The 23236-nt window shown below is 49.4% G+C and overlaps 11 protein-coding genes across 11 annotated transcripts; 6 read left to right on the top strand and 5 right to left on the bottom strand.

Annotated features, from left to right (window-relative positions):
* Nucleotides 1–377: 377 nt before the first annotated feature.
* On the bottom strand, nucleotides 378–781 carry GGI43DRAFT_381075 (DNA-directed RNA polymerase core subunit RPB10; the record flags this gene model as incomplete). The annotated part of the gene is made up of 4 exons (XM_083203070.1): nucleotides 378–432; nucleotides 489–575; nucleotides 628–689; nucleotides 746–781. The coding sequence occupies 4 exons, from the start codon at nucleotides 779–781 to the stop codon at nucleotides 378–380; spliced, it is 240 nt and encodes a 79-aa protein (XP_083063210.1).
* Nucleotides 782–949: 168 nt separating this feature from the next.
* GGI43DRAFT_285905 (uncharacterized protein) lies at nucleotides 950–4457 on the top strand. Its single transcript, XM_083201297.1, has 3 exons — nucleotides 950–1312; nucleotides 1368–2191; nucleotides 2247–4457. Exons 1-3 carry the CDS (start codon nucleotides 1050–1052, stop codon nucleotides 4007–4009), a joined length of 2850 nt encoding a protein of 949 aa, XP_083063209.1. The 5' UTR covers nucleotides 950–1049; the 3' UTR covers nucleotides 4010–4457.
* On the top strand, nucleotides 4331–6056 carry GGI43DRAFT_285758 (isopenicillin N synthase family dioxygenase). The gene is made up of 2 exons (XM_083201294.1): nucleotides 4331–4850; nucleotides 4971–6056. Exons 1-2 carry the CDS (start codon nucleotides 4651–4653, stop codon nucleotides 5947–5949), a joined length of 1179 nt encoding a protein of 392 aa, XP_083063208.1. The 5' UTR covers nucleotides 4331–4650; the 3' UTR covers nucleotides 5950–6056.
* Nucleotides 6057–6746: 690 nt separating this feature from the next.
* On the top strand, nucleotides 6747–7824 carry GGI43DRAFT_285939 (resistance to Congo red protein). Its single transcript, XM_083201298.1, has 3 exons — nucleotides 6747–7118; nucleotides 7171–7299; nucleotides 7360–7824. Exons 1-3 carry the CDS (start codon nucleotides 7017–7019, stop codon nucleotides 7630–7632), a joined length of 504 nt encoding a protein of 167 aa, XP_083063207.1. The 5' UTR covers nucleotides 6747–7016; the 3' UTR covers nucleotides 7633–7824.
* A 37-nt stretch (nucleotides 7825–7861) lies between these two features.
* Nucleotides 7862–9151, bottom strand: GGI43DRAFT_286015 (uncharacterized protein). The gene is made up of 2 exons (XM_083201299.1): nucleotides 8723–9151; nucleotides 7862–8558 (listed from the first exon to the last, which is right to left on the bottom strand). Exons 1-2 carry the CDS (start codon nucleotides 8868–8870, stop codon nucleotides 8017–8019), a joined length of 690 nt encoding a protein of 229 aa, XP_083063206.1. The 5' UTR covers nucleotides 8871–9151; the 3' UTR covers nucleotides 7862–8016.
* Nucleotides 9152–9558: 407 nt separating this feature from the next.
* GGI43DRAFT_285764 (alanine--tRNA ligase) lies at nucleotides 9559–12737 on the top strand. Its single transcript, XM_083201295.1, has 2 exons — nucleotides 9559–12292; nucleotides 12356–12737. The coding sequence occupies exons 1-2, from the start codon at nucleotides 9740–9742 to the stop codon at nucleotides 12530–12532; spliced, it is 2730 nt and encodes a 909-aa protein (XP_083063205.1). The 5' UTR covers nucleotides 9559–9739; the 3' UTR covers nucleotides 12533–12737.
* A 1-nt stretch (nucleotide 12738) lies between these two features.
* GGI43DRAFT_285767 (type II protein arginine methyltransferase) lies at nucleotides 12739–14560 on the bottom strand. Its single transcript, XM_083201296.1, has 3 exons — nucleotides 14149–14560; nucleotides 13109–14085; nucleotides 12739–13048 (listed from the first exon to the last, which is right to left on the bottom strand). The coding sequence occupies exons 1-3, from the start codon at nucleotides 14453–14455 to the stop codon at nucleotides 12839–12841; spliced, it is 1494 nt and encodes a 497-aa protein (XP_083063204.1). The 5' UTR covers nucleotides 14456–14560; the 3' UTR covers nucleotides 12739–12838.
* A 41-nt stretch (nucleotides 14561–14601) lies between these two features.
* Nucleotides 14602–16209, top strand: GGI43DRAFT_397776 (tryptophan synthase beta subunit-like PLP-dependent enzyme). Its single transcript, XM_083205157.1, has one exon. It carries the CDS (start codon nucleotides 14792–14794, stop codon nucleotides 16121–16123), a length of 1332 nt encoding a protein of 443 aa, XP_083063203.1. The 5' UTR covers nucleotides 14602–14791; the 3' UTR covers nucleotides 16124–16209.
* GGI43DRAFT_397775 (transcription elongation factor DST1) lies at nucleotides 16210–18164 on the bottom strand. Its single transcript, XM_083205156.1, has 3 exons — nucleotides 17768–18164; nucleotides 16675–17439; nucleotides 16210–16579 (listed from the first exon to the last, which is right to left on the bottom strand). The coding sequence occupies exons 1-3, from the start codon at nucleotides 17909–17911 to the stop codon at nucleotides 16571–16573; spliced, it is 918 nt and encodes a 305-aa protein (XP_083063202.1). The 5' UTR covers nucleotides 17912–18164; the 3' UTR covers nucleotides 16210–16570.
* A 157-nt stretch (nucleotides 18165–18321) lies between these two features.
* On the bottom strand, nucleotides 18322–22315 carry GGI43DRAFT_397771 (ssDNA endodeoxyribonuclease RAD2). The gene has a single exon (XM_083205155.1). It carries the CDS (start codon nucleotides 22147–22149, stop codon nucleotides 18583–18585), a length of 3567 nt encoding a protein of 1188 aa, XP_083063201.1. The 5' UTR covers nucleotides 22150–22315; the 3' UTR covers nucleotides 18322–18582.
* On the top strand, nucleotides 22316–23058 carry GGI43DRAFT_397769 (LSM domain-containing protein). Its single transcript, XM_083205154.1, has 2 exons — nucleotides 22316–22651; nucleotides 22735–23058. The coding sequence occupies exons 1-2, from the start codon at nucleotides 22541–22543 to the stop codon at nucleotides 22930–22932; spliced, it is 309 nt and encodes a 102-aa protein (XP_083063200.1). The 5' UTR covers nucleotides 22316–22540; the 3' UTR covers nucleotides 22933–23058.
* The last annotated feature ends 178 nt before the right edge of the window (nucleotides 23059–23236 follow it).

Raw genomic sequence — 23236 nt, 5'->3', positions numbered from 1 at the left:
TCCACTTATATCTTGCGATACTAAGTGTCATACATGTAGTATGGGATAGAGTCGTTGCTTTGTAGGGTGACAGTTCTACACCATCCACTCCAAAACAGGCCTTAACTTGTTGGAAGGGTCCTCCATGCACCATCTCACGATTCATCTTTATCCTGGTCCAGAGAGAAACTGATAGTGTGTGCAGTGGTTTTTATAAGGTGCTGAAAGATTGCCAAATAAAAAACAATTCTTCATTCGATTATTACGGCTTTTTCACGGCCTCGCCGTCATCGTTGCACTCTGATTTTTATTCATCCTTGCGCCAAGCCACAAAATATGTAATAACAAGATCCAAAAACGCCAAACTGTGCATCATATCTTTCTATTCGAGCAAAATTTTATGCCGACTCGTTCAATCTCTGCTTCTTTTCGTTGCGTCCATCGGGGGTGTACCTAATAGAGTGATTAGCAATCAGGGGTATCTTCAAATTCCGATCGTAGTGCCGTACTTTAGAAGCTTCTCGATAAGGTCGACGTGTGTCATGATCATACGTCGGCAGCAGTAGCGCTTCAGACCTAACTCGTCCATGGCATCACTTTCTTAAAGTTAGTCCTGAGGTCTGTCTCAATAGTTAAAGGGTTTCATACCCATCGGTCTTGCGCGGATCTGCGATCAGCTGGAGATAGCGCTCCCAAAGGTCGCCAGTGACCTATTGTAATCAGTCATCGTCATTTTTGGTACTGCAAGAAGTATTTGAGCGCCTACCTTTCCACAAGAGAAGCAGCGGATGGGAATAATCATTTTGGCGATGTGACGATGAATATATTTTGGAGTAGAGAACCTAGTAACGGGAAGAGTTGAAGCGGCGCGGGTAGCTGAAAATATTATTGTTGCCGAAGTTCTGCCGCGCGGTGCTTATCTTATCGCTGATAGCTGGAAAAAGTTCACGGCGGCACCAAAATTTCTGCGGCGCATTGCTTCTAGCACTTTGAATCAGTAACTTGGTGCTATAGCCTGCCAATTGCCTCCCAATTTTCTTCACTTTGGCAATTTTTGAACTCTTGTCAAAATGGCGGGCAATAAGGTTTCCAAGCCCAAGGACGATCCCACCAAAAAGAGAAAGAGAGACGTAAACGAGAACGACGCGCGAACAAAGAGATCAAGGCAGCCGCAAGCAGATTCTACGGCTAACGGAGACATTGAATCCGAAAAACTTCAAAATGGAGAGGATATTGTTAGCCGTTCTCATGACGGAGAAACTGGCTGGAGACTCTCTAAGCCCATGGGTGGTAGAATGCTCGACATTGATCCGATCCTAACTCAAGATGACCAGTAAGACGCCAATGCCTCTCTTATTTATTAGAAGGGCTATGCTGACGTCCTCTAGATACTTAATCTTGACGTACAACACTTCCGTTCAAGTATACACAGCTAGCGACTCGCTCCTCCTGAGACGAATTCCGATTGGCGCCGTCGATTCCTCTGCGCAAAAAGGCAACTCTCCCGCGACCATTGTTGCAACTAAGCTGTCTCTCCAGAACCCTGAATACATCTGGGTAGCTTGCTCAGATGGTCACATTTATTATGTGAAATGGACAGAGACAAACGAGACGCACCAGTCCTTCCAGACTGTAACGGGAACTGCCAAAGCTATCACAGTGACAACAACAAATGCTTCAGGCGCAAAGACTGATATTGTCGTGGTGGCCGAATCGAATAGCGCAAATCGGATGGAATTGACCGCATATGGAGGCGATATTCTATCTTCCCCTCTATCAAAGAATATTTTGGCTGTCAAGAAGCCAGGCAATGGGTTGCACTTGATTGAGTCTAGCCAGGACGGCCTTGTCTTGGTTGGAGCTTTCAACGACACTCTATTCCTTGGTGTCGCATCACAGGAGCAGCTGACCAGCTTCGAACAACTTCAGTACGATTTCTTTTCTTTCGACGTCCCCGATCTTATCACCACTCTTGACTTCCGGGTATACTCAGCCTCGGCCCTCTCTGGTAACAAGAGCAAAGGGCAACGAGATTCCGACAAAGTGGTGGATGTTATCGTTGGTGGAGCACGAGGAGCTATCTATCTGTACCATGATGCCTTATCTAGGAGTCAGGCACTTGGTAAATCCAACTCAGCTAAAGATGGAATCCAAGCGCAGAAGTTTCACTGGCACCGAAAGGCAGTCCATTCCGTCAAATGGTCTCGAGACGGTATGTGTTATACACGTAGTAATTCTCCAACGCGATTTTCTAACATTTGGAATAGGTAACTATATGATCTCGGGAGGCTCCGAAAATGTCCTCGTTATGTGGCAGATGGATACCAGCAGAAGAAATTACCTACCACATCTGTCCGGCAGCGTAGAGAACATTGTTGTATCTTCCAGCGGATCATCCTACGTCGTACACCTAGACGACAACTCCACAATGGTCTTATCAACTGCTGAAATGAAACCGACGACATATGTATCTGGAATCCAGTCCGCGGCCGTTGAGGCTACGACACCCAAAGATTTGCTCGTGCAGCGTGTTTGGTCGGTAGCGAACCAAGTACGACGGCCTATACCTGCTGCTATCAAGGCAACCGAGCCCTCCAAATTCCACGTTTGCGTTGGCAATGGTCGTCAGGCTACAATGACGGGAGAATTCTCGGCGCCGCTGTTGCAGACTTTTGACCTTGAAACCTTTATGAGCGTTTCCAAGCAAGCATTGGCCCGCACGCAGCCTACCGATGTGAACCTGACAAACAAGGGCTACGCCATTGAAGAGCCAGTTGTCACACATATCGCCTTTTCTGCGGATGGAAAGTGGTTGGCTAGTGTCGATGATTGGGTTCCTTCAAACAGGGATGCTGGAACTGTCAGTGGCGACGCTGGCGACCAATTCCTCAAGGAGAGACACGAGTCATACCTCAAATTCTGGCAAGTTAATGACGAAGACAGCTCGATTGCTCTTGTATCGAGGGTTAATGCTCCACACGCAACGAGCCACCCAGAGACGGTTCTCGATCTTGCATCAAACAACGCCTCAACGTGCTTCGCAACCATTGCCGGAGACGGCATCGTTCGCCTATGGCGACCAAAGACTCGCCAGCAACAAGGTTCACGAAGATCAGAGGGCACTACAGAATTCACCTGGACTTGCTCCCAGGTGGTTCCTATTGGAGACGGACTTGGTCGAAATGCCATCGCAGATATCCCCAATGACGCCTCATTCCCTGCGAAGCCTCAAGGCCGCCTTGCATTTTCAGAAGATGGATCTACGCTGTTCGCAGCATTTGGAGCCCTTGATACAGGAGCCGTGTATGTGATCAACGCAGCCTCTGGCGAAGTCATCAAGGTTCTAGAAGGGCTTTGGAAGAAACAATTACATTCCCTGCGAGTTCTATCACAATATCTAATTGTGCTCTCTGCAGAGCTACATGTCTACGACGTTGTGGGTGATGATTTGCGGTATGGAATCGTCATGCCCAAGGGCTCTAGATCCGATGAGCTGTTACAACTAGCCGTTGACTCTGTGTCTGGCAATTTTGCCGTCACTCTCCCTGTTGGCGATACTTCCAGCATAGGAGTCTTCCACCCTAGCGACCCAGAGCCGCTAATTGTTCGAAACACACCTCACCGTGTTGTGAGCCTTGTTTCAGTGCCCGGCACCAGTGGATTTGTCGCTCTCGATGACGTGGCTCAACTTTGGACCATCACCGAGGGATCTAATGCCTCGACTATTCTCGCTGCTCAGCCACTTCAAGATTTGCGACTCGACGGTGTTTCTGAAGAAACCGAAAATGGCAAACTCGATATCGTTCTCGGCGGAGATGCTGATAGCGACGATGAGATGGAAGAGGCTCAAAACGGAGACGAGGATGTGGAGATGGAAGATGACGATGTCCAAGCCAACATTATACCACAGCAATATCTGGCAGACATTTTCGATGCTGCCCCAGCCTTTGCGGGAGCTTCTATTGAAGACATGTTTTACAAGGTGACTAGCCTCCTCGCTACTAAACCGCTGTCAGCCGGTTCTGTATAAAGATGAACAAGAGTCGTGTTGTTTTGGGAGAATTAATGCAACAGGTGGATTGGAATATATAAAAGAGAAAGATGTGCGTCTTTGGTATAGCCAAAAAGAGGGCTACCAGGTTATTTGAGATGATGAAGCTGAGATATCGCTGAGTGCAAGATATCAGATGCAGGAACAAACCCGCTATTACATGTACATAAAACCCACTTCGGGTCTCGGCGAAAAGGATGTGGTATTCCGATTTACGCAAAATCCTTCTGTTTTTTTATTTAACTATACAAATTATTGATACAGCATGAGGGTTACAATATGTAATAGATTCGTTTTATCGAAGCGCCAAAGTTCACATCTTTTTGCCTTTTTGCGTTCGTTTACCGGGATCGGCCGGCACTACAGTGCGGGGGAGTGGAGAGATGGGGAGATAAATGGCTTCCAAGGGCGTATGGCGCCATTGGCACCACCATTGACGTCGCTATAAAGATTGGCAGACAGAGGCTGGATCTGTGAACCTATAAGCTCGAATAAACCATAGCGGTTCCTTCGAGAAGCAAACAGATTGGAGTCTATTTAAGCTTGTGTGTGTGGCACTACTGCTTCAAGGCACCCTCGGCTATCTTATACGAACTTAGCCTCGCCATCCACGCAGCGTCATGTCGTTCACATCCATCCCCATCCTCGACCTGGAGCTGTCCAGGGATCCGGCCACCAAGCCCGAGTTCCTCGACCAGCTTCGCACTGCGCTCATGGAAGTTGGCTTCCTGTATCTCAAGAATGTAGGCATTTCAGATGAGCTATGGAACGAAGTCATCAAGGAGGGTAAAGATTTCTTTGACATTCCCCAGGAAGAAAAGTATGATTCAAGCACCCTCACGTTGAATTCTCTTTCAAGTACTCATACATGTGCACATATACATACATGTTGGCTCAGACCTTTGAGTTTATATGAGTTTTCTTGCTGATGCAAGTATAGGCTCAAGATTGAAATGAAGAATGCACCATCCTTCCTAGGCTACTCCCAGCTATCCGCAGAAATCACAGCCGGAGCCATAGACAACAGAGAGCAGATTGATCTCTCAACAGAGCACGTCCTCCCAGGTCCGGGCGCGCCGGCGTATTACAACCTACTCGGCCCTAACCAGTGGCCCTCAGAAGAGGTTGCGCCAAAGTTCCGCAGCACTTACACCGAATACATGCACCAAATGGGCGAAATCACCATGTACTTCACCTCGCTGATTGCCGAGGCGATTAAGCTGCCAAAAGATGCCTTTGAGAAGTACGTCGAGGCGGATCCGCAGCACAAGCTCAAGATCATCAAGTATCCGGACTTGGCTGAGCTGGGACTGCCCGCGGGCGTGCAGGGCCAGGGCGTTGGACCTCACAAGGACAGCATGCTGACGAGCTACTTGCTCCAAGCCACAAACCACCGCGGCCTGCAAGTTCAGAACGTCCAAGGCGAATGGATTGACGCTGCGCCCATCGACAAGACCCTCGTGGTGGCCATTGGCCAGGGAATGGAGGCTTTGACACAGGGTGTCTGCGTGTCAACGACCCATCGAGTGCTGTCACCAGAATCCGGCACCGGCGCCCGCTTCAGCATCCCGTTCTTCCAGGGCGTCAAGCTGGACGCAACCTTTGAGGAGCTCGAGAAGGTCGGCGTCGGCCGAGTGCCCGACGACATCAGGCAGCAGAGACAAAAAGTCGTGGAGAAGAGCGGCGGGCGCATCGACGACGTCGAGTTCACGTTCCGCAGCGGCGCCGTGGCCAGCACCTTGGGCGAGGCGACGCTGCGGAACAGGGTCAAGAGCCACCCGGATGTGGGGGAGCGCTGGTACCCGGAGATTCTGAAGTCGATTCGCGAGGAGCAAGCGTTGGCTGCGCAGAAGCAGGCGCTTAGCGATGCGCCGAGGCCGGTGACCAATGTGGCCTCTACGGTTGTCGAGGCGCATTAGAAGGTCGGTTAACGTTGGTTTGAGTCATCATGGCGGAATTTGATTTTTCTATGGAAAGGAGAACCAGCTGCAGCCCATATCAACTTGCCAATTAAAAAAGTTAAATAATAAAAAATTAAATAAATTGAAAACTTAACAAGTTTCCCCCCAGTGATAATGAAATTGGCTGTTTGACTCCCTACTAGTAATAGTATCTATCACTGTCTATCATAATATGAGATGTCACCGGATAGCAGCCCCTGGGGAACTGTACGGCTTTTCAGGATCCATACTGCTATTAGTGCATCTGCGGAGTATACAATGGCAATGTTTGCTGTTTACCAAGTATACTCCGTACCGTTGGCTTGGTTTGCTATTGGCAATGTCTTACCATGGCTGTGGCGATGATTATCAGCAGGCCCTCCACTTTGACACGTCTCTCCTCCACACCATGATCATCCACCGAGGGAGAGAGACACGCTGCGTGCGAGACGTTTGGACAATTCCCAAAACAATGCATGGATTAGCAGCGCAACACTGTGCATAAAAATAAATTAGATTGAATCCTAGAGAAAAATAGGTACGGCAGTGAGGCAGCCGGGCAGATCAACCTGGCCCAAGCGGGAATGATGTTCGATCAAGGAGGTCCATTTCGTCTCGGTGAAACACGCTCGGAAACGCTTTGCAACACGATCTGCCGCAGAATGCCAAGGCACAGCCACGCCGTTACGTGCGTCGGCAGCCATGGCCGATTGACGCTATTTCTGGATTTGTTCGTTTATTTGCTGAATAAAATAGCGATGGGCAGTTTGATAAATACAAGGGCCGTCTGCTAGTTCTAAGACATTTTTTTCCTTTTGCAGCAACAAATGCTGGGCATTTCTTGTTCACTGCCGTATTCCCTTCTTTCCCTCTCCCTTTTTTGAGGTTGCTCTTTCTGCTGGATAGCCTGGTGCTTGACCGCTCTGTTGACCTTTTTCTGTTTTGCTTTCTTTTTAAATCTTTTTTTCTTCTTCTCTCTCGCTCCTTCTATCATTTTGACGCCCGAAATTAAAGCTCCTCGGATTCAAAGAAGACCGATCGTCAAGATGCCTAGTATCGGATACATTGCGCTGAAAGCGCGAGACGAAGACGTGCCTTTTGGCTTCGTGAGGGAGGATGGCGAGATTATTCCGTGGCGATACAGCAAAGTAAGCAGTCCAGCTTCTGGTAGATTGGACAAGTCATTAACAAGCGCAACAGCAAGCGTTCATCGTGAAATGGTCCATCATGGCAGGCGTCGTAGGGTTGATCTTGATATTCCTCTTGGGGAGCTGGCTCCATCTGCGATCAAGAGTCAAAAAGGGTCTGCCGCCGCTGAGATATCACAGAGTAAGTTTTACATCGTCATTTGCTATTGCCTGCACAAATATACTAATGGATCTTGAATAGTTCTTGGTCAGAACTCCGAGACAGCCACCTGCAGATCAGCAGGCAAATGGATGGGTACCGCAGCCAAACAATCCAATGGGTGGCTACTACATAGGCACCATGGCTCCCCCACCGGTATACGATCCAGCCAAATTTCCCATGTACTCGGGCCATACAGACGTGGAAAAGGTCGACTACGCGCGAGAGCCTACCAGACGAGCGGCCGAAGCAAACCCTGCACCAGATTATTATGATATACCTCTGGGACCTCCTCCTGCAGCTGCGACGAGATAAATATGGTGACGAAATCGAAGGATATTTGATTTCAAAGAACAGAATATCCAATGGCATTGCTATTGGAGATGGCATATTACTCGTGAAACTTTTGTAATGGCAAATGACATATTTTTATTCGAGATCATGCTCAAGTATAGGTAGTGTACAATGCACAGGGCGACAATATACAATGTCGGTCTTGATGCTTGAGCACCTAGAAAGAGTAAGTTGGCAGTGACGGAATAGATAAGAAAGGCCCAAATCCTAAAAGAGAGAAACCAGCAGAAAAAAAAAAAAAAGAAATAAAAAGAAAACCAAAACTCCCAAATTTTATGCTCCGGGTATATTGCACGTATAGGGCTGCTCTGTAATATTCGCTGTAAATTGGTCATCTTGAACACATCAATCAATATCCATGTCATCGCACGTATCGTTTATAGGGAAGGCATTGACCGGCGCAGGGTCAACGTGCGACATCGTTTCAGTGGTTGTCTCTGATGCCATGCTATTGCTCTGCACCGGGTTGGTATCTGGTTTCTTCTGTCTATCTCTTGCTCGCTGGCGGGCTTCAATGATGGCCCTTCGTACGCCGTCTTGCGATTCTGGTACGGATATAGACTTGGGATCACTGTAGAGGACCACCTGCATGCCGGCCAGCTCACCCTCGTCGTTGGCAAGGATCTGTCTAGGAATACGATTCTCGTTGAGGTGCTTCTGGATATCCGGCAAGAAAATCAATTTGCCCTCGTCGTTGTCGCTGTCAGAGGAGAGCTCGGCGTCTAGATCGTAGATGTACACTTTGTGCTTGGAATCATCCAGTTGCATCGTCTCATCGCTGCTCTGTGATTCCGGTGCCTTTGGGCGTCTAGTCGATGGGGTTGCGGCTGCATTGGCATTGGCGGACGGTGTCTCGACAGGGACGTAGAGCTTGGAGCCGCCTTGTTCTGCGAGGTCGGTACGTTAGCTAATCATGCCTCGGCGATGTGACGTGTGGTGGGTGACATGCGCAGTTGGCCGCTATAGAGGCTGAATTGCACTGCATTGAATGACGGAAACAGGCATGAAAAAGAAAAAGGGACAGCAGAAACAGGTAATTAATCGCACTCACCAATATTCAGCAGGCTGAGTCGCTTGGAGAGCCGCTCGTTGTCCTGCGACTCGGCCTTCCTCTTGCGTCGCGGGTGCTGCCTCGCTTGGTCGAAACCCTCCATAAGAATGCCTGGCGCGGGCGAAGACGGGCTCTGCGTCCCCAGCATGTCGCTGCCAGATTGTCGCTCTTCTCTCACTTTGCTTCTGCTTCCCGCCTTTGCTAAGACTCACTCGCCGGCTTCGCCTCGGATCACCAGCCCCCTGCCGATCGGGAATTGAGTCAGAGGACACGAGAATTGAGGAAAAGGGGATGCAGCTTGTGAGCCACTCGTCGTTAGCTGTTGCTTGCCGCTGATGTGGTCGCTGGCCAGGCCGCAGTCACAGTGCACCAGCTGCTGTGCGGCGGCCAGAAGCGGGCGACGGCCCTCGCTCTTTGTAGGCTTGAGTCACTCTTGTAGAAGTTTCTACAAAACCCACCCGCCACAGCTGCAACCCCTCCGCCGATTGCCCGCCGAAGCATCGCTGCACTCAACCCTGCACGCTCGACCTCGCATTTCACCATCGCCACTGAGCCAGAACCAGGTTTTTCTGCTGCAGCGCAGGCTTCTCCAGACATTCGCAACCATGACGGGCAACTGGCCCGAGGCGCAGGTGCGCAAGACCTTCTTTGATTTCTTCGAGCAGAGGGGTCACACGCTGGGTAAGTTGAAGAAAAAAAAAACAATTTTTGTTTGTACATCGCCAACTTCCCCTCCAAGTGGCGGGGTCGTGTAGATGATTGCCGAATCTTCTGCGGAGTATCGCAGCACCACACAAGATTTTCTGCTCTCATCTGCAATGCTCAATGTATTGTGCAGCGACAATGCTGTATCATGATTCTATTTTATTTTTCTTCTTCTATTCTTCCTCTCGCCATAGCGCGCTACAATCAGATTGACGACCGACGCGTGCTGACTCTTTTTTTTTCTTATCTCAAGTGCCCTCTGGTTCCGTCGTCCCTCACAATGACCCGACCCTGCTCTTCACCAATGCGGGCATGAACCAGTTCAAGCCCATCTTCCTGGGCACTGTCAACAAGTCCGATCCCATGTCCAATCTGAAGCGTGCTGTTGACACCCAAAAGGTCATCCGCGCGGGTGGCAAGCACAACGATCTCGACGATGTCGGCAAGGACAGCTACCACCACACCTTTTTCGAGATGCTGGGCAACTGGTCATTCGGCGATTACTTCAAGAAGGAGGCTATTGAGATGGCATGGGAGCTCCTGACCAAGGTATATGGCCTTGATGCCTCACGACTCTATGTTACATACTTCGAAGGTAACCCGGCCCTGGGCCTCGAACCCGATCTGGAAGCCAAGGAGCTGTGGAAGAAGAACGGCGTCCCCGAAGATCACATTATTCCCGGAAACATGAAAGACAACTTTTGGGAGATGGGTGACCAGGGTCCTTGCGGTCCTTGCAGTGAGATCCACTACGACAAGATCGGAGGACGCAACGCCGCCAGCCTCGTCAACATGGATGACCCCATGGTTGTCGAGATCTGGAACCTCGTTTTCATGCAATTCGACCGACAAAAGGATGGAAGCCTGAAGCCCCTCCCCGCCAAGCACATTGATACCGGTATGGGTTTTGAGCGTCTGGTATCTGCACTCCAGGACACCGCTTCCAACTATGCCACCGATGTTTTCACTCCTCTATTCAAGAAGATCGAAGAAGTCACTGGCGCGAGACAATATACCGACAAGTATGGCGCAGATGATGTTGACGGCATTGATACTGCTTACCGAGTCGTCGCCGATCACATCAGAACCATGTCATTTGCCATTACTGACGGTGCCGTGCCCAACAACGACGGCCGTGGCTATGTCATTCGACGAATTCTCCGCCGTGGTGTCCGATATGCTCGCAAGTACCTCAATGCAGAGATTGGCTCATTCTTCTCCAAGATCCTGCCTGCTTTGATTGCACAGATGGGCGAGCAATTCCCCGATCTTGCCAAGAAGCAGCTGGATATTCAGGAGATCCTCGATGAGGAAGAGGAGGCCTTTTCCCGAACCCTGGATCGTGGTGAGGCCCAATTTGAGAGATATGCTGCCAAGGCCGCCAAAGATAACGTCAAGAAGTTGGATGGAGATGTTGTGTGGAGACTCTACGACACATTTGGTTTCCCTGTTGACTTGACCAAATTGATGGCTGAGGAGCGAGGCTTAGATATCGACGAAGCCGAAGTTGCGGTTGCCCGTGAGAAGGCCAGAGAAGCTAGCAAGGCTGTCAAGGACTCAGTACAGACATTTGCAAAGCTTGACGTCCACCAGATTGCCGAACTCGATACGAAGCTCAAGGTCCCGCGAACAAACGATGACGCAAAATACTCCAAGGGCGACAGCAAGGGCAAAGTCCAGTACATCTTTGACGGCAAGACTTTCACCAAGTCGACCAAGGATATCGCCCCCAACACCGCCATTGGTGTTTTGCTGGACAAGACCAACTTCTATGCTGAGTCTGGTGGTCAGATTGCCGATACTGGTCGTATTGTCATTGACGATGTTGTCGAGTTCAAGGTCATGGATGTCCAGGACTTTGGTGGCTATGTCCTCCACAGTGGCTACATTGAGTACGGAGAGCTCAACTCTGACGATGAAGTCATTTGCGAATATGAAGAGCTTCGCCGTTCCCCCATCCGTAACAACCACTCTGGCACACATATTCTCAACCACTCTCTGAGGGAAGTGCTCGGTGAGGACATCAACCAAAAGGGCTCCCTGGTCGACAACGATAAGCTGCGTTTCGATTTCTCACACAAGACCGGAGTCAAGCTTGATGAGCTCAAGAAGATCGAAGAGCTTTCAAATAAGGACATTCGTGCCAACCACCCGATTTACGCAAAGGAAGTGGAGCTGGACCTTGCGCTCAAGATTGAGGGCCTTCGTGCTGTCTTTGGCGAGACTTACCCCAACCCTGTGCGAGTAGTCTCAATCGGTAAGGATATTGACACCATGCTCGCTGATCCCGAGAAGCCCGAATGGCGACAGTACAGCGTTGAGCTTTGCGGTGGTACCCACGTAGAGAAGACTGGTTTGCTTAAGGATCTGATCATCGTTGAGGAAAGCGGTATTGCCAAGGGTATCCGTCGTATTATCGCTTACACCGGCGAGGCTGCTCACAGGGTCCAGCGCGAGGCCAAGCTGTTCGAGCAAAAGTTGGTAGATCTCGATAATCTTCCTTTCGGCCCCGAGAAGGAGGCTGCAGTGAAGACCGTCTCACAGGAGCTCAGCCAGCTGGTTATCTCAACACTGACCAAGGACGAGTTCAACCAGCGTTTCCAGAAGATTGCCAACGCTGTTGTTGCCGAGCAGAAGAAGAAGCAAAAGGCGGAATCCAAGACTGCTATTGACACTGTTGCCAAGCACTTTGAGGCGAACAAGGAGAGTCAATGGTTCGTTGGCCGACTACCCATCAGCGCGAACGCCAAGGCCGTGGGCGAGGTCATCAAGCACTACCAGTCCAAGGACAAGGAAAAGTCTGTTTATCTTATTGTTGGCAGCAAGGAGGAGGGTGCTGTTGCACATGGTGTTTATGTTGGAACAGTAAGCAACTCTACCCTTTCATCAAATCTAAAAATTCATATCACTAACATACCATGTTTCTAGCACTTGGCTTCACAGGGAGTTACTGCTGAGAAGTGGGCTGCCTCCGTCTCCGATGTCATCGGTGGCCGCTCCGGTGGCAAGGAGCCGTCTCGCCAGGGCCAGGGAACTCAGCCAGAGAAGATTGAGGATGCTGTTGAGACTGCACGAAAATGGCTTAGCGAGAAATTGAAGCTTTAAATAGGAGGAGTTTGTGTATTATAGTAGCTATATCATCATGGCCAAATTGAACGGTATATAAATGCATGGGTGCATGGGAACTACGGGGTGAAAGGAATTATAGTAAATAGGTAGCCGGATGAGATAAAAACTCATAAAATATAAAAAAAAATATAGGAAACATAAGTTTTCATCTAAAGAGCATATGGGAGTTTTTCATCAAGAAAGAAGTATTCATACAATGCCTCATTCATTGCTCATAATTGTATTTATACAAGTCGTGAAAAGGGGGGCAGCTGAGGTGTCTATATTTATGTACATATACTTTTATACAGTAACCATGACACTGGCATTTCTATAATGCGAGAGGAGAGGATTCTCTCCACTTCGTGTCTCCGTATCCTCGACATAGGCCCATCGGCGCATGAAATCTCCATGAGTCATGACGCGGGTGAGCTTACCGGTGATGGCGCGGTAAATGGCTTCAGTGATGTTGAAGTCTGTGGGGAAGAGAATGTCAAAGTAGCCTTGGTGAACCTGTATTGTAACTGTTAGTTATTGACTCTTACTATGGGGGAAAGAGGGTTTCCAACTTACAAGGGGAGTCGTGACGGGCACCATCTTTCGCTGGAAGCGCGTCTGCACGACGGGAGCGTTGAGACCCTTGATGGCCTGAGGGAGAGAGTCGAAATCAGAGGTGAGGAGGCGGTGGGCGGGGAAGTACTTTTCCAGGACGTCGAAGAATTGCATCAGTCTGGTGGGGATGAACTCGGCCTGTGACAGATTGGCGGCGAAGGGCACCTTGGTGGACATGTAGCGGAGAACAGGGTTGGAAGGATACGGCTTGGGATAGTTGCCTCCCGTGGCGGCATGGCGTACGCGGAAGAATCTGGCGGCCAGGGGGTCCAGCTCGTGGACGTAGAATTCATAAAAGTCGCCGTCTCCATCGATGAGCACGTGCCCTTGGAGAGGTTCCTCGGTTGTAACGTCATATCGGATGCCGTCGTGGGAGAAGTTGTCAAAAACTTCCATGGCGAGGAAGAAGCATGGCGACGGGACATATTGGTCCCATTCGAAGATGGACTTGTTGATAATCTCGACTTTGTCTGCGTGGCCGCGAGATTCGGCAGAAGAGAGGAGGTGGCGGTTTTGGAGGGCCGCAAGAGAGGAGGAGATTTCGATGATGTTGAACTTGGTGCGGGCATAGACTTGCGGGTCGGCGGCGCGGATGTAGTCGAGGATGTTTAGCATGAGGGTGCCCCGTCCAGCGCCCATTTCGTAGATGAGCAGGTCGTCATATGGATACGTGGTGAGGCGGTAGTTGGAGACGAGATACCGAGCAATGGCCTCGCCATAAAATGGCCTGAAGAGCTCCGTGGGAGTGTGCCAGAGCTGTCTTGTCGCGCTCTCGCCCTCTTTCTCGTCAAGGAGGTCTTCGAATTCGGTGTATCGCCTACCGAGGTCGGCTTGGAACTCTAGCTCGTCGCGCATGGAATTGAAGTCGAAAGGCTCGCCTGGGCTGAAAATGACGGCCTCTTTGGAGAAGTAGCCATATGAGGGGTTGTACAGACTGTCTGTGATATTCCATCGTCAGCCCAAAATCTCATATTGAGGTGAGATTGCACCACGCCACATACCGTCTATAAAGTCTCGAAGAAGCATCTTTACTTTTCGAGGCCGCTCAGTTCTCGTCTTCAGCTCCTGCAGCGTGATGTAAGGATACTCTGCAAACTCCTCCCTTCGATCCTCTGGCAGAATGTGCGTTCGTTGCTGCCAGCGACTTTCGTTTGTCTTCATGCCCCGATCTATCGAGGCTCTTTTTGTCACGAGCCCGCGAGCTGGCTGTCTATACCTGCTGGCGAGGCCATTGCGCAAACCCTGACATCCGCGCGGACGGTGTCGAAACAATTGGCGAAAGAGGTGAGCCACAATGGGAGAATCCATGGTTGTCCCCTCTGCCTACGGCTGTTCTTGACAGGTCACGATAACCTCATAAAAGATCGAATGTTTCTCTTAGCTATTGAGGTAGATCCCGCAGCTATGGCTCGGAAAGTGGTTTGTTCCGGGAAGTAGGGCTGCCCCGCGAACGGTTCCTGGGTACGTACCTTTTTTTGGTGCTGATTTTCTGCAGGGATCCGGATGACATCAGAAAAGTCGAGAATTTGGTAGTTTCCATCTCGCGTGATTCATGCTTTGCTTCTGAGAATTCCAACAACCTTTCAGAGATGGGGGTTGTATTGTTATGATTATGGTGAGACGTATTGGGCAAAGGCAAGCAGCATGTCATTGAGCGACCATCCCAAGGCATATGGCACGGCAGCCATTGCCGTTGCCTTTACGGCCGGCATAGTCGCTACCCTGGGTTTCAAAGAGCTGTATCCCGAGCTTGAATCCCGATATCAGCATAACCGATTCCAACGCAAGCGCAGCAATGTGCGATCAACAGATCCCCGAAGAAGTAGTTTCTTCTGGATGGCACCGGTACAACTTGAGGATCATGAACCGACGCCATCGTCATCTCGTGCTCCAGAGATTGCATCAAATGGCATCGAAGGATGCATCGGCAACACTCCCCTCATAGAGATTCCATCTCTCTCTCAAGCCACCGGCCGGACCATCCTCGCCAAGGCCGAATTTCTCAACGGTGCAGGAAATAGTCCCAAAGATCGAGTGGCCCTCAATATGATTTTGGAGGCTGAGAAACGGGGACTCTTGACACCTCATCAGGGCGACACTATCTATGAGGGAACAGTGGGCAGCACGGGCATTTCTCTTGCTACTCTGGCACGAGCAAAGGGATACAAAGCTCATATCTGCATGCCTGATGATCAGGCCTTTGAAAAATCTGACCTGTTGATTCATCTGGGTGCAACCGTTGAGAGAGTTGCCGTCGCTCCCATCACCAGCCCCGACCACTTTGTGAACTTGGCCCGAAGGCGCGCAATCGAGCACACGCAGTCATCCACAGATGGAAGCAAGGGCTTCTTTGCAAATCAATTTGAAACCGAATCTAACTGGCAGGCTCATGTTGTCAGTACTGGCCCGGAGATTTATCAGCAGACAGATGGCAACCTTGACGCATTCGTTGCCGGTGCCGGAACAGGTGGCACGATATCAGGAGTGGCGAGGTACCTGAAACTGGATGCGAAAATGAGCAACCTCAAGGTCGTTCTAGCTGATCCTCAGGGAAGTGGCCTCTACAACAAGATTAAGCACGGAGTCATGTATTCATCTACCGAGAAGGAGGGCACTCGACGAAGACAGCAAGTCGATACTATGGTGGAAGGAATCGGCATTAACCGGATAACAAACAATTTTGAAATCGGCAGAGATTTACTCGACGATGCGGTCAAAGTGACGGACGATCAAGCTTGCCGCATGGCCAGGTGGCTTGTGGAAAATGATGGCATCTTTGTGGGGAGCAGCAGCTCTGTTAACTGTGTTGCTGCTGTTGTCACTGCGATGAGGCTCCCCCCTGGAAGCAGAGTCGTTACTTTGCTGTGTGATTCTGGTACTCGGCATTTGAGTAAGTTTTGGAAGAATATCAAAGAGATGGGCCTGGAGGAAGAGGAGGCCACAGATATCTTTACTGAATTGGGGATATCAGAATGATGATGAACTGGAAACAAAAGCTTATGATCTAGTACATAAGAATAACTTTATAAGCAACACCACATATGTATGATATGAGGAATAATATAAGAGAGAACAGCATCAAAGATCTATTAGCGATCTACGTTAAGAATAGAGAAAATAGAGTACATGGCTTCACAGCACCACCATGTTCGTGATGTGCACGCATCGCCGAAAAGAAATACCGATGAGGGATTGAGATATAGAAAAAAGAAAGAGAAAAAAAAAAGCATGGCGCCTGAAGTTCTTGAGACCTTCATATCAATTCCCAAAAAAGCAAGATTAAATTTTCCATAACTCCCATCCGAAGAAAGTTCCACCCCAACGGGAAACAAGAAAAAAAAAAGGCACATTGAAATAGTATCTTCGTACCCCTCGGAGCAGACGCGGCGCTATCAATCATTATTTTTCTTTCCCGTTGCCTCTTTATGAGAACTGTAGAATCACTCTTGTAAATATTGATTTTTATGCAATGGGAGTGTACCGAAAATGATACACATGGGGGGAAAGGGATAGAAAAAAGAACATACCTTCCAACGATTGCCGCAATTCATACATTCGCAAAATGTCGTCATCGGCTCATCGGCACTTCGTGTCTGCGCCTGGGTATAGCTGACCTTCTTCTTCTTACACTTGCCGCACTCCAGACTGTCACTGATGCTCTTCTCCGCCATCGGTACCTGAGCCTTCTTCATGTTCTCCTTCTCCAGCTCGATTTCCATCTTGCGTTGATCCTCGCTCTTGAGTTCCTCATCCGACATGTTGACAAACTTCTCGGGCGAAATATCTCCTGACATTACTCGCTTGCCCAATTCCCTGTTCGACTTGTTCTTGAGGTTTGTGAATAGCGATCGGATCTTCTTCTTGTAATCAGGGGTCTCGCCTTTGAGGAGCGTGAATGCGGCGCTCTCGACGGCAACGGCCCTGGCGATGACGTCGGTCTCGGACTCGATAGATCGGTAGGCCAGGCCGTTGTAAATGAGACCGATGCACTGGTTTCGGACATTGGACTCGGTTCGCTTGATGCTAACTCCGTCGGTATCGAACTTGCGCTTCTCGGGATCGCCCTTGAACGCCTTCTTGGCGCCGCCAGCGGAGGATGCGTTGCTGGATGGGTTGGGCGGAGATGCGGCCGCAGGAGCCGACGGTGAGCCCATCTTTGCCTTTTGCAGCTTGGAGTTCTTCTCTTGCTCGACGAGCTTCTTCCACTTGATCACCAGTTCGGAGGCGGCTCGAGCAATCTCTTTGTTGGGATTTGACCGCAACTTGCCGACGAAAACACCTGCGCGCGTGGCCTAATAGTATTGCGACAATTGATGTCAGAGATGAAGGATTTCGAAAGTAGCCGCAGAACAAGTAGGAAGAAAGAAAAGAAAAAGGAGAGGGATTATATAGCAATGCAAGAAAGCTGCGATTGGAGACAATGATGGACAGTGACTGGGAGCCAGTTGGCTGACGCCTCCAAACTTGACAGCTAATCAGTCCGAATGGAGCCCATCCCATGCCGTTCAATGCTCATATAAGACAAATAAATGTGCAGAGAATAGAAGCCAAAGCCTCAAAGCCTCCCTTCTCTCAGAATCACCCCCAAAATAAGTTATGCGACTAAAAAAAGACACCTACCCGCAGCATCTCTTCTGTCGGCGATGCATCCTTCTTCAGCGTCTCTAGTAGCTTCAGCGCATTCTCCGGAGGCTCGTTGGCGGCCACTACCTTGGTCAGCGCCTTTACGCGCGACTCGAGCTCACGCTGATCCATGCCCGGCATCTTGTTGGACCTTCTATATTTTTTATGTGCCCTTTGGCAAAGCGACGAGTAATCTTTAAAAGCTCAGAGAAGCTGAAGAGCGACGAAAATCCCAGGGTGAGCAGGAGAAGCGAGGCTTTCAGAAGCAAATACCGTAGCGAAGGCGAAAAAAAAAAAGATGCAAGTTCACTCTTTCTCTTTCTGCCCACGCGGCGCGCGGCGAATCAATTCGTCGCATACGGAGCTGCTGGCGCTTGAAATGGCGTGGGCGGGACAGAGGATTCCGGTATTTAGCCGCGGGGTGTGAAGCGTCTAGAAGGATGGATGCTTGCAGTGGGTCACGTGCCGAGGTTGTCTGCTTGTGATGCTTCGTCTTGAGACGATGAGACGCTCTTATCGTTCTCTCAGCAAAGAGGAGTATTTTATCTTTTGTTTTTGTCTGCTTATGAGAGAACATGTAAATAATCTACTAAATTCGAAAAGAAATGAAGTGAGAATGCCTTTTGTTTTGACTATATGAGGCCGAATCAGGCACGTGCTCATTATATGGGATGTACTCAGCAAGCTCTATAAGACATTGTGCTCTATCAACTTGACCACCATACTGCATCTCCGCCATTCTAAATACTAAGGGGTTGGTCTCACTTATATCAGATTTGCATTTCGCAAATTTCGTGGCCCTCTCTTCTCCATTATTTCTGCCTGGCTGTTTTCCTCCGCTTATTAGCCCCTGAACCATCATCAGCCTCGGGAGCTGTCCCCTCGCCAGCAATATTGGCTCTCAGTCTATCCACGGCGGCTGCCATCCGCTTGCTTCCTTGGACTCTCTGTCTAGGAGCAAACGTATCCCTTGCGCCAGCACCGACACTCCCGCCAAAGAATCTCGTAATGTTACTTTGCGTTCCTTCAATCTCTCGCTTATTCATATCCCGAATGACCGGCACAAGGACTTCATCCGTACGCTCTTTACTCCAACCAATCGTAGCCATGAGATATTCTCTTAGTCCCGCTACATCGGGTACGCCCCATTGAAACGGTTCTGTGCTGCTATCGACCACAGGATGAAGGTAGGCTTCGTGAACGGCTGGGCTGGGAAAGGCAACCGGCAAAAAGAGTTTGGTTGCTTGTGATTTGCGAAATTTACGACGGAAAGAGGAAGAAGCGTCAGCCTCCTTGGGTCGCACTTGAGACTGAACCTCGTGCCACCATTCGCGGAATTTTTCAAGCCCATCCTGGCCGGGAAACTCAGAGAGAATTTCTACAGCCGTTACTGGACCGACACCGGGTAGTCCTTCTGTATAATCCGATCCTAAAAGCTGAGCTAGAGAGATAAGCTGTTCTCGAGATAGAGACATTTCTTTATCAAGATCTGAGCCAACGTAGCATTCGACAAATTTGTTGCTGTTAAACATGTTTTTGTAAACTCGCGTCCCTCCAAAGAGGAAAGTATCCGAGTCATCTGTTACGATGCCGTCTACCATGTTCAGTCGGACTAGCTCTGCACACTGCGCTTCTGCTTCCATTGGCGCGGTAATATAAGGGATACCAAAGAGACGAAGCAAAGCTTGACATTCTGTAATCATAGTCTGCGTCACTTCGTCGGCATCACGACGGTCTTTTTTCTGTTGGCTTCGGAGAGCTCTCAGTTCTCTTTCATAAATCTCCCGATTCTGTTCAGTAGATTTGTTGTTCAGTTCGCTGGCGAATCGAGCATGTTCCTCAGCTTCTTCCGCCATTTGTGCCAATAGCTCCTCGTCTTCAGGGTCGCTGAATTCATCGTATTCTTCACCGCCAAAGAGCTCTTCATCTGTGATTGTGATGGTCCCAGGAATAGCCACTGCTGGAGATTGACGTAGAGGTACATCCTCAAATGATACAGAATCGTCTGGCATAGCTTCTTGAATCTGACTTCGTTCTGCTGGTTGAACATTCTCAAATTCGGGTTCTGGAGAATCATGGTTGGTTTGTGCTTCTGCTTCTATAGCAGGTACAACTGGAGCACTGGGAGCCTCAATGATAGGAATTTCTTCAAACTCTGGCTCTGACGATTCGTCGTCTTCTTCCCTCTCCCTGTTTGCAGGGGGGTTTGATTCGGCAACAGGCGCTTCCATGCTTGCATCTTCCTCTTTGCTTTCTTCAACCGTTGCGGGACTGGCAGCTGGTTCTGGTTCGGGTGATGGAGGTATTTCGATGATTTTAACATCACCACTGCCATCTTCATCGTCTGAAGATTCAATCTCAATCAGTTGATCTTTTAGCTCTCGTCTCCGAAGTCTTTCCTCTTCTTCCACTTCTGCTCTGTCTTGAGCATTTATTTCTCTTTCAACATCCTGCTGTTTCTTAATGGCTTCTCGGATATCAGTGTCGTTATCCAGTAGCCAAGGAGGGAGCGGTTTAGGACCATCTTCTTTCTGCTGTTCAGTCTCAAACCCGCCACCTGACTCATCATCCTTTTCCTCTTTATCTGGTCCAGCATCCCCGCCAGCCGTCACTACGATTGGCGTCTCTTCCGACACCTTCTTCGCAAAAAGAGAGGATCCCCAATCCAGTTTAGGGAATGGAAGAGGTCCATCAAATGGATTCTTTTTATTTTCAAATACCGGCTTCGGTTGAGCCTTCTTCATCTTTCGCGACCTGGCCAAAATTGCCTGCATATCATCCTCGCTATCACTGTCTTTCTCCTTATCTGCTGTGATTGGGGCTTCTTGTCGTTTTGGGACAGCAGCATTGGCTCTATTGTTTACAATATGCGCAATCATAGAACCCCCAGCGCGGCTAATAGGCTTCGGCGCTTCCACCGCGACTTGAGTCCACTCTGGTTTCTCTCGAGATTCATCTTCGACATCTGATCCCTCGTTGGGGTCTTGGCCAATACCGTGCTGATTCTGTAATGATAGAGCAATAGCAAGATTGATATCATGCTCCTCTTCGGGATGCATTAGTTCTGTAGGCTGTTCGTCGAGCAAGTTAACACTCGACTCCAGTTGTCCATCGACAAACAGAGAACCCTCGCCAGCATCTTCATTAGAAGCTCCCTGTCTGTTTCTTGCGTAGAACTGTTGTCGTCGGCTATTAATATCCTGGGCAGCCTCAAGACTCGCAGCAACAGACTGTGATAGTTTTGGTAATCGGTTAATGCCGACAATCGGCACATCTTCGAAATCTTCTTCCTCTTCGCTCTCCTCTTCTTTTGTCTGATATTGGAATTGGATGGCATCCACATCAATCGGCTTGTGAGCTTCTCCAACGTCCTTTTCTTTGCTGACTACTCCGAGAGCCCAGCCTCCCTCTACGCCTTCGTTCTTAACCAGGATGTACTCTCGGTCCTTTTCTCCAGCGACTCGGGCATTGACACTGAGTGTCAAGTCAGTGCCCAGCATTCCCACTTCATACATGAGCCGCTGTGTGAGATGATTTCTCTCCTTAACCCTCTCGATCTGAAATCTCGAGAATGCCATGCGATCAGGGAACATGTCATCAAGCTGTTCTTTGCTCAAACCCATTCTGAGGCGGCTCCTCAATCTAGCTGCGTTGAGAATATTGTATCTGTCCGGTGGCGGAAGGCTTTTGAAGAAGTCGCCATCAAAATCAATCTTGCTAAAGTCGTATAGATTGATATCCTCTCCGTTATTAAATTGTCGCGCATACTCTTCCAGTTCTTCTACACTCATGATTCGAGGATCATCTGGTTTTCCCATTGATGCTATGCCATTTTCAAGTTCTGGCAAGTGATACGCATCCTGCTTATAGAACTTGCGATTCCGCATTCTCTCCTGCTGGGACATACCAATCTCATCAACATAGACCAATTTGCTGACATCAGGAATGACTTCCTCTTCCTCTTCCACTGCCCTGGATGCTTGTGGTCTTTCATTTTCTCTCCTGCGTTTTTCTTCCTCTTCTTCGGCAATGCGCTGCATTTGGATAGCCAGGAGTTTTCCTGCCGTCCTGATGGCATCTTCTCGCCTTCCCTCCCGTCTTTGCTTGCGCTTTTGGATAGTTGCTCTCTTTAATGCTGGGGCACCACCGTCAAATACAAAGACGGGTAGGATTCCAAACCAGAGGAGCTTGCAAATGCGCCGGAAGAATCCCACGATATGGGAGTTGCGAAGCGCATTGCCTTCCTTGTCACGAACAGCCTTGAGAAATTGATAGATCCATATCGATGCGTCTACAGCAAGACGCTTTCTATTGAGCGTTGCAAGATTGGTAGGCCGTGCACATGGCTGGATCACGGTCCAAAGACCGTTAACGCCCATGGTGACGGCACGGGCTTAGTGACGGCCCGCGACTGATTGTATTGGCTAGTGAAGAGGAGAGAGCATTGCGATGAAAATTGCGCGAGCTCAACCCGCCTTAAAAGTAATCCACAGATGCGGGAAGATAAACAAATGTCTTTTATATCAAAATGCGACGAAGAGAAGTTCAAGATTCACGATGCATTGATCGATTCCCACAGTGACGCTATAAGCAGAAGCGGGTGGAGCATGCAGGGCCTCTTAAAATCTTATCCATTGGCCCACTGAGCTTATCGCCTTTAGAGATCCGTCAACGAACTTGAATAGCGATCCGCTGCACCTTTTCCTCCAAGCTTCGATTCCTCCTGCACCTCCATCTTTCAGCTGCTCTAGGCCAAGGCTAGTCCTCGCAATGGACAAAGATGAGGCCCACGACTATCTTTCGTCGCTCCTGAATCAGAACCTGCGCATCCACACCACTGATGGCCGCATGTTCCGAGGAACTTTTAAGTGCACAGACCCGGTTTGTCTCTCCCCCGCGCCAAAACCATGAGCGTCGCATTTTCATCATGCCTTGAAATACTAATCTGGCCATCGGTGGTATAGGATATGAACCTTGTGTTGGGCAACACGCATGAATATCGACAACCTTCGAAAGAGGAACTCGGCGCCGCCGCGGCAAACGCTTCTGGCGACTCGATCTCCCTAGACATGACGTCTCGATACCTCGGCCTAATCGTCGTTCCCGGGCAGTACATTGTGAAGATGGAAGTTGAGCAATTTTTGAGCCAAATGAAATCCTAGTTGGCATCGTTTTACGAAGGGAATACTGTATCAATATGTTTTACACAGTTATGGGACGGCAACTATGATTTTCACTGCAATTGCGGGACGGCGTTTGAACGGTTGACATCTACTTTAGATGAGGATATAAGGACCACCCAGAGCCGGGTACATAGACGTGTATATTTTAGGAGTTATTCTCATCCAGATAAAAATTTTACAACTCACACAAAGGTATTAGTGAATAGCCACGCGCCAAAGAGCTATCCGATAGAGTATCAAAGCAAATTTACCCAGCCAAGCGATCGACCCAGCCTTGTCCAAA

The sequence above is a fragment of the Trichoderma evansii genome (genome assembly GCF_050947405.1).
Source record: "Trichoderma evansii strain SZMC 28006 chromosome Unknown GGI43scaffold_4, whole genome shotgun sequence".
Classification (NCBI taxonomy): Eukaryota; Fungi; Ascomycota; class Sordariomycetes; order Hypocreales; family Hypocreaceae; genus Trichoderma; species Trichoderma evansii.
This window is presented reverse-complemented; position numbering and strand designations above follow the sequence as displayed.

Coding starts and splice junctions, on each gene's coding strand:
- GGI43DRAFT_285905 (XM_083201297.1), top strand. CDS start 1,050: ATGGCGGGCAATAAGGTTTCCAAGCCCAAGGACGATCCCACCAAAAAG. Junction 1,313..1,367: donor ATCCTAACTCAAGATGACCA/GTAAGACGCCAA, acceptor GACGTCCTCTAG/ATACTTAATCTTGACGTACA. Junction 2,192..2,246: donor CGTCAAATGGTCTCGAGACG/GTATGTGTTATA, acceptor CATTTGGAATAG/GTAACTATATGATCTCGGGA.
- GGI43DRAFT_285758 (XM_083201294.1), top strand. CDS start 4,651: ATGTCGTTCACATCCATCCCCATCCTCGACCTGGAGCTGTCCAGGGAT. Junction 4,851..4,970: donor GACATTCCCCAGGAAGAAAA/GTATGATTCAAG, acceptor ATGCAAGTATAG/GCTCAAGATTGAAATGAAGA.
- GGI43DRAFT_285939 (XM_083201298.1), top strand. CDS start 7,017: ATGCCTAGTATCGGATACATTGCGCTGAAAGCGCGAGACGAAGACGTG. Junction 7,119..7,170: donor TTCCGTGGCGATACAGCAAA/GTAAGCAGTCCA, acceptor CAAGCGCAACAG/CAAGCGTTCATCGTGAAATG. Junction 7,300..7,359: donor CGCCGCTGAGATATCACAGA/GTAAGTTTTACA, acceptor GATCTTGAATAG/TTCTTGGTCAGAACTCCGAG.
- GGI43DRAFT_286015 (XM_083201299.1), bottom strand. CDS start 8,870: ATGCTGGGGACGCAGAGCCCGTCTTCGCCCGCGCCAGGCATTCTTATG. Junction 8,559..8,722: donor ACTCAGCCTGCTGAATATTG/GTGAGTGCGATT, acceptor CCGACCTCGCAG/AACAAGGCGGCTCCAAGCTC.
- GGI43DRAFT_285764 (XM_083201295.1), top strand. CDS start 9,740: ATGAACCAGTTCAAGCCCATCTTCCTGGGCACTGTCAACAAGTCCGAT. Junction 12,293..12,355: donor ATGGTGTTTATGTTGGAACA/GTAAGCAACTCT, acceptor CCATGTTTCTAG/CACTTGGCTTCACAGGGAGT.
- GGI43DRAFT_285767 (XM_083201296.1), bottom strand. CDS start 14,455: ATGGATTCTCCCATTGTGGCTCACCTCTTTCGCCAATTGTTTCGACAC. Junction 14,086..14,148: donor TCTTCGAGACTTTATAGACG/GTATGTGGCGTG, acceptor GGAATATCACAG/ACAGTCTGTACAACCCCTCA. Junction 13,049..13,108: donor TGCCCGTCACGACTCCCCTT/GTAAGTTGGAAA, acceptor GTTACAATACAG/GTTCACCAAGGCTACTTTGA.
- GGI43DRAFT_397776 (XM_083205157.1), top strand. CDS start 14,792: ATGTCATTGAGCGACCATCCCAAGGCATATGGCACGGCAGCCATTGCC.
- GGI43DRAFT_397775 (XM_083205156.1), bottom strand. CDS start 17,911: ATGCCGGGCATGGATCAGCGTGAGCTCGAGTCGCGCGTAAAGGCGCTG. Junction 17,440..17,767: donor CGACAGAAGAGATGCTGCGG/GTAGGTGTCTTT, acceptor CAATACTATTAG/GCCACGCGCGCAGGTGTTTT.
- GGI43DRAFT_397771 (XM_083205155.1), bottom strand. CDS start 22,149: ATGGGCGTTAACGGTCTTTGGACCGTGATCCAGCCATGTGCACGGCCT.
- GGI43DRAFT_397769 (XM_083205154.1), top strand. CDS start 22,541: ATGGACAAAGATGAGGCCCACGACTATCTTTCGTCGCTCCTGAATCAG. Junction 22,652..22,734: donor CTTTTAAGTGCACAGACCCG/GTTTGTCTCTCC, acceptor TCGGTGGTATAG/GATATGAACCTTGTGTTGGG.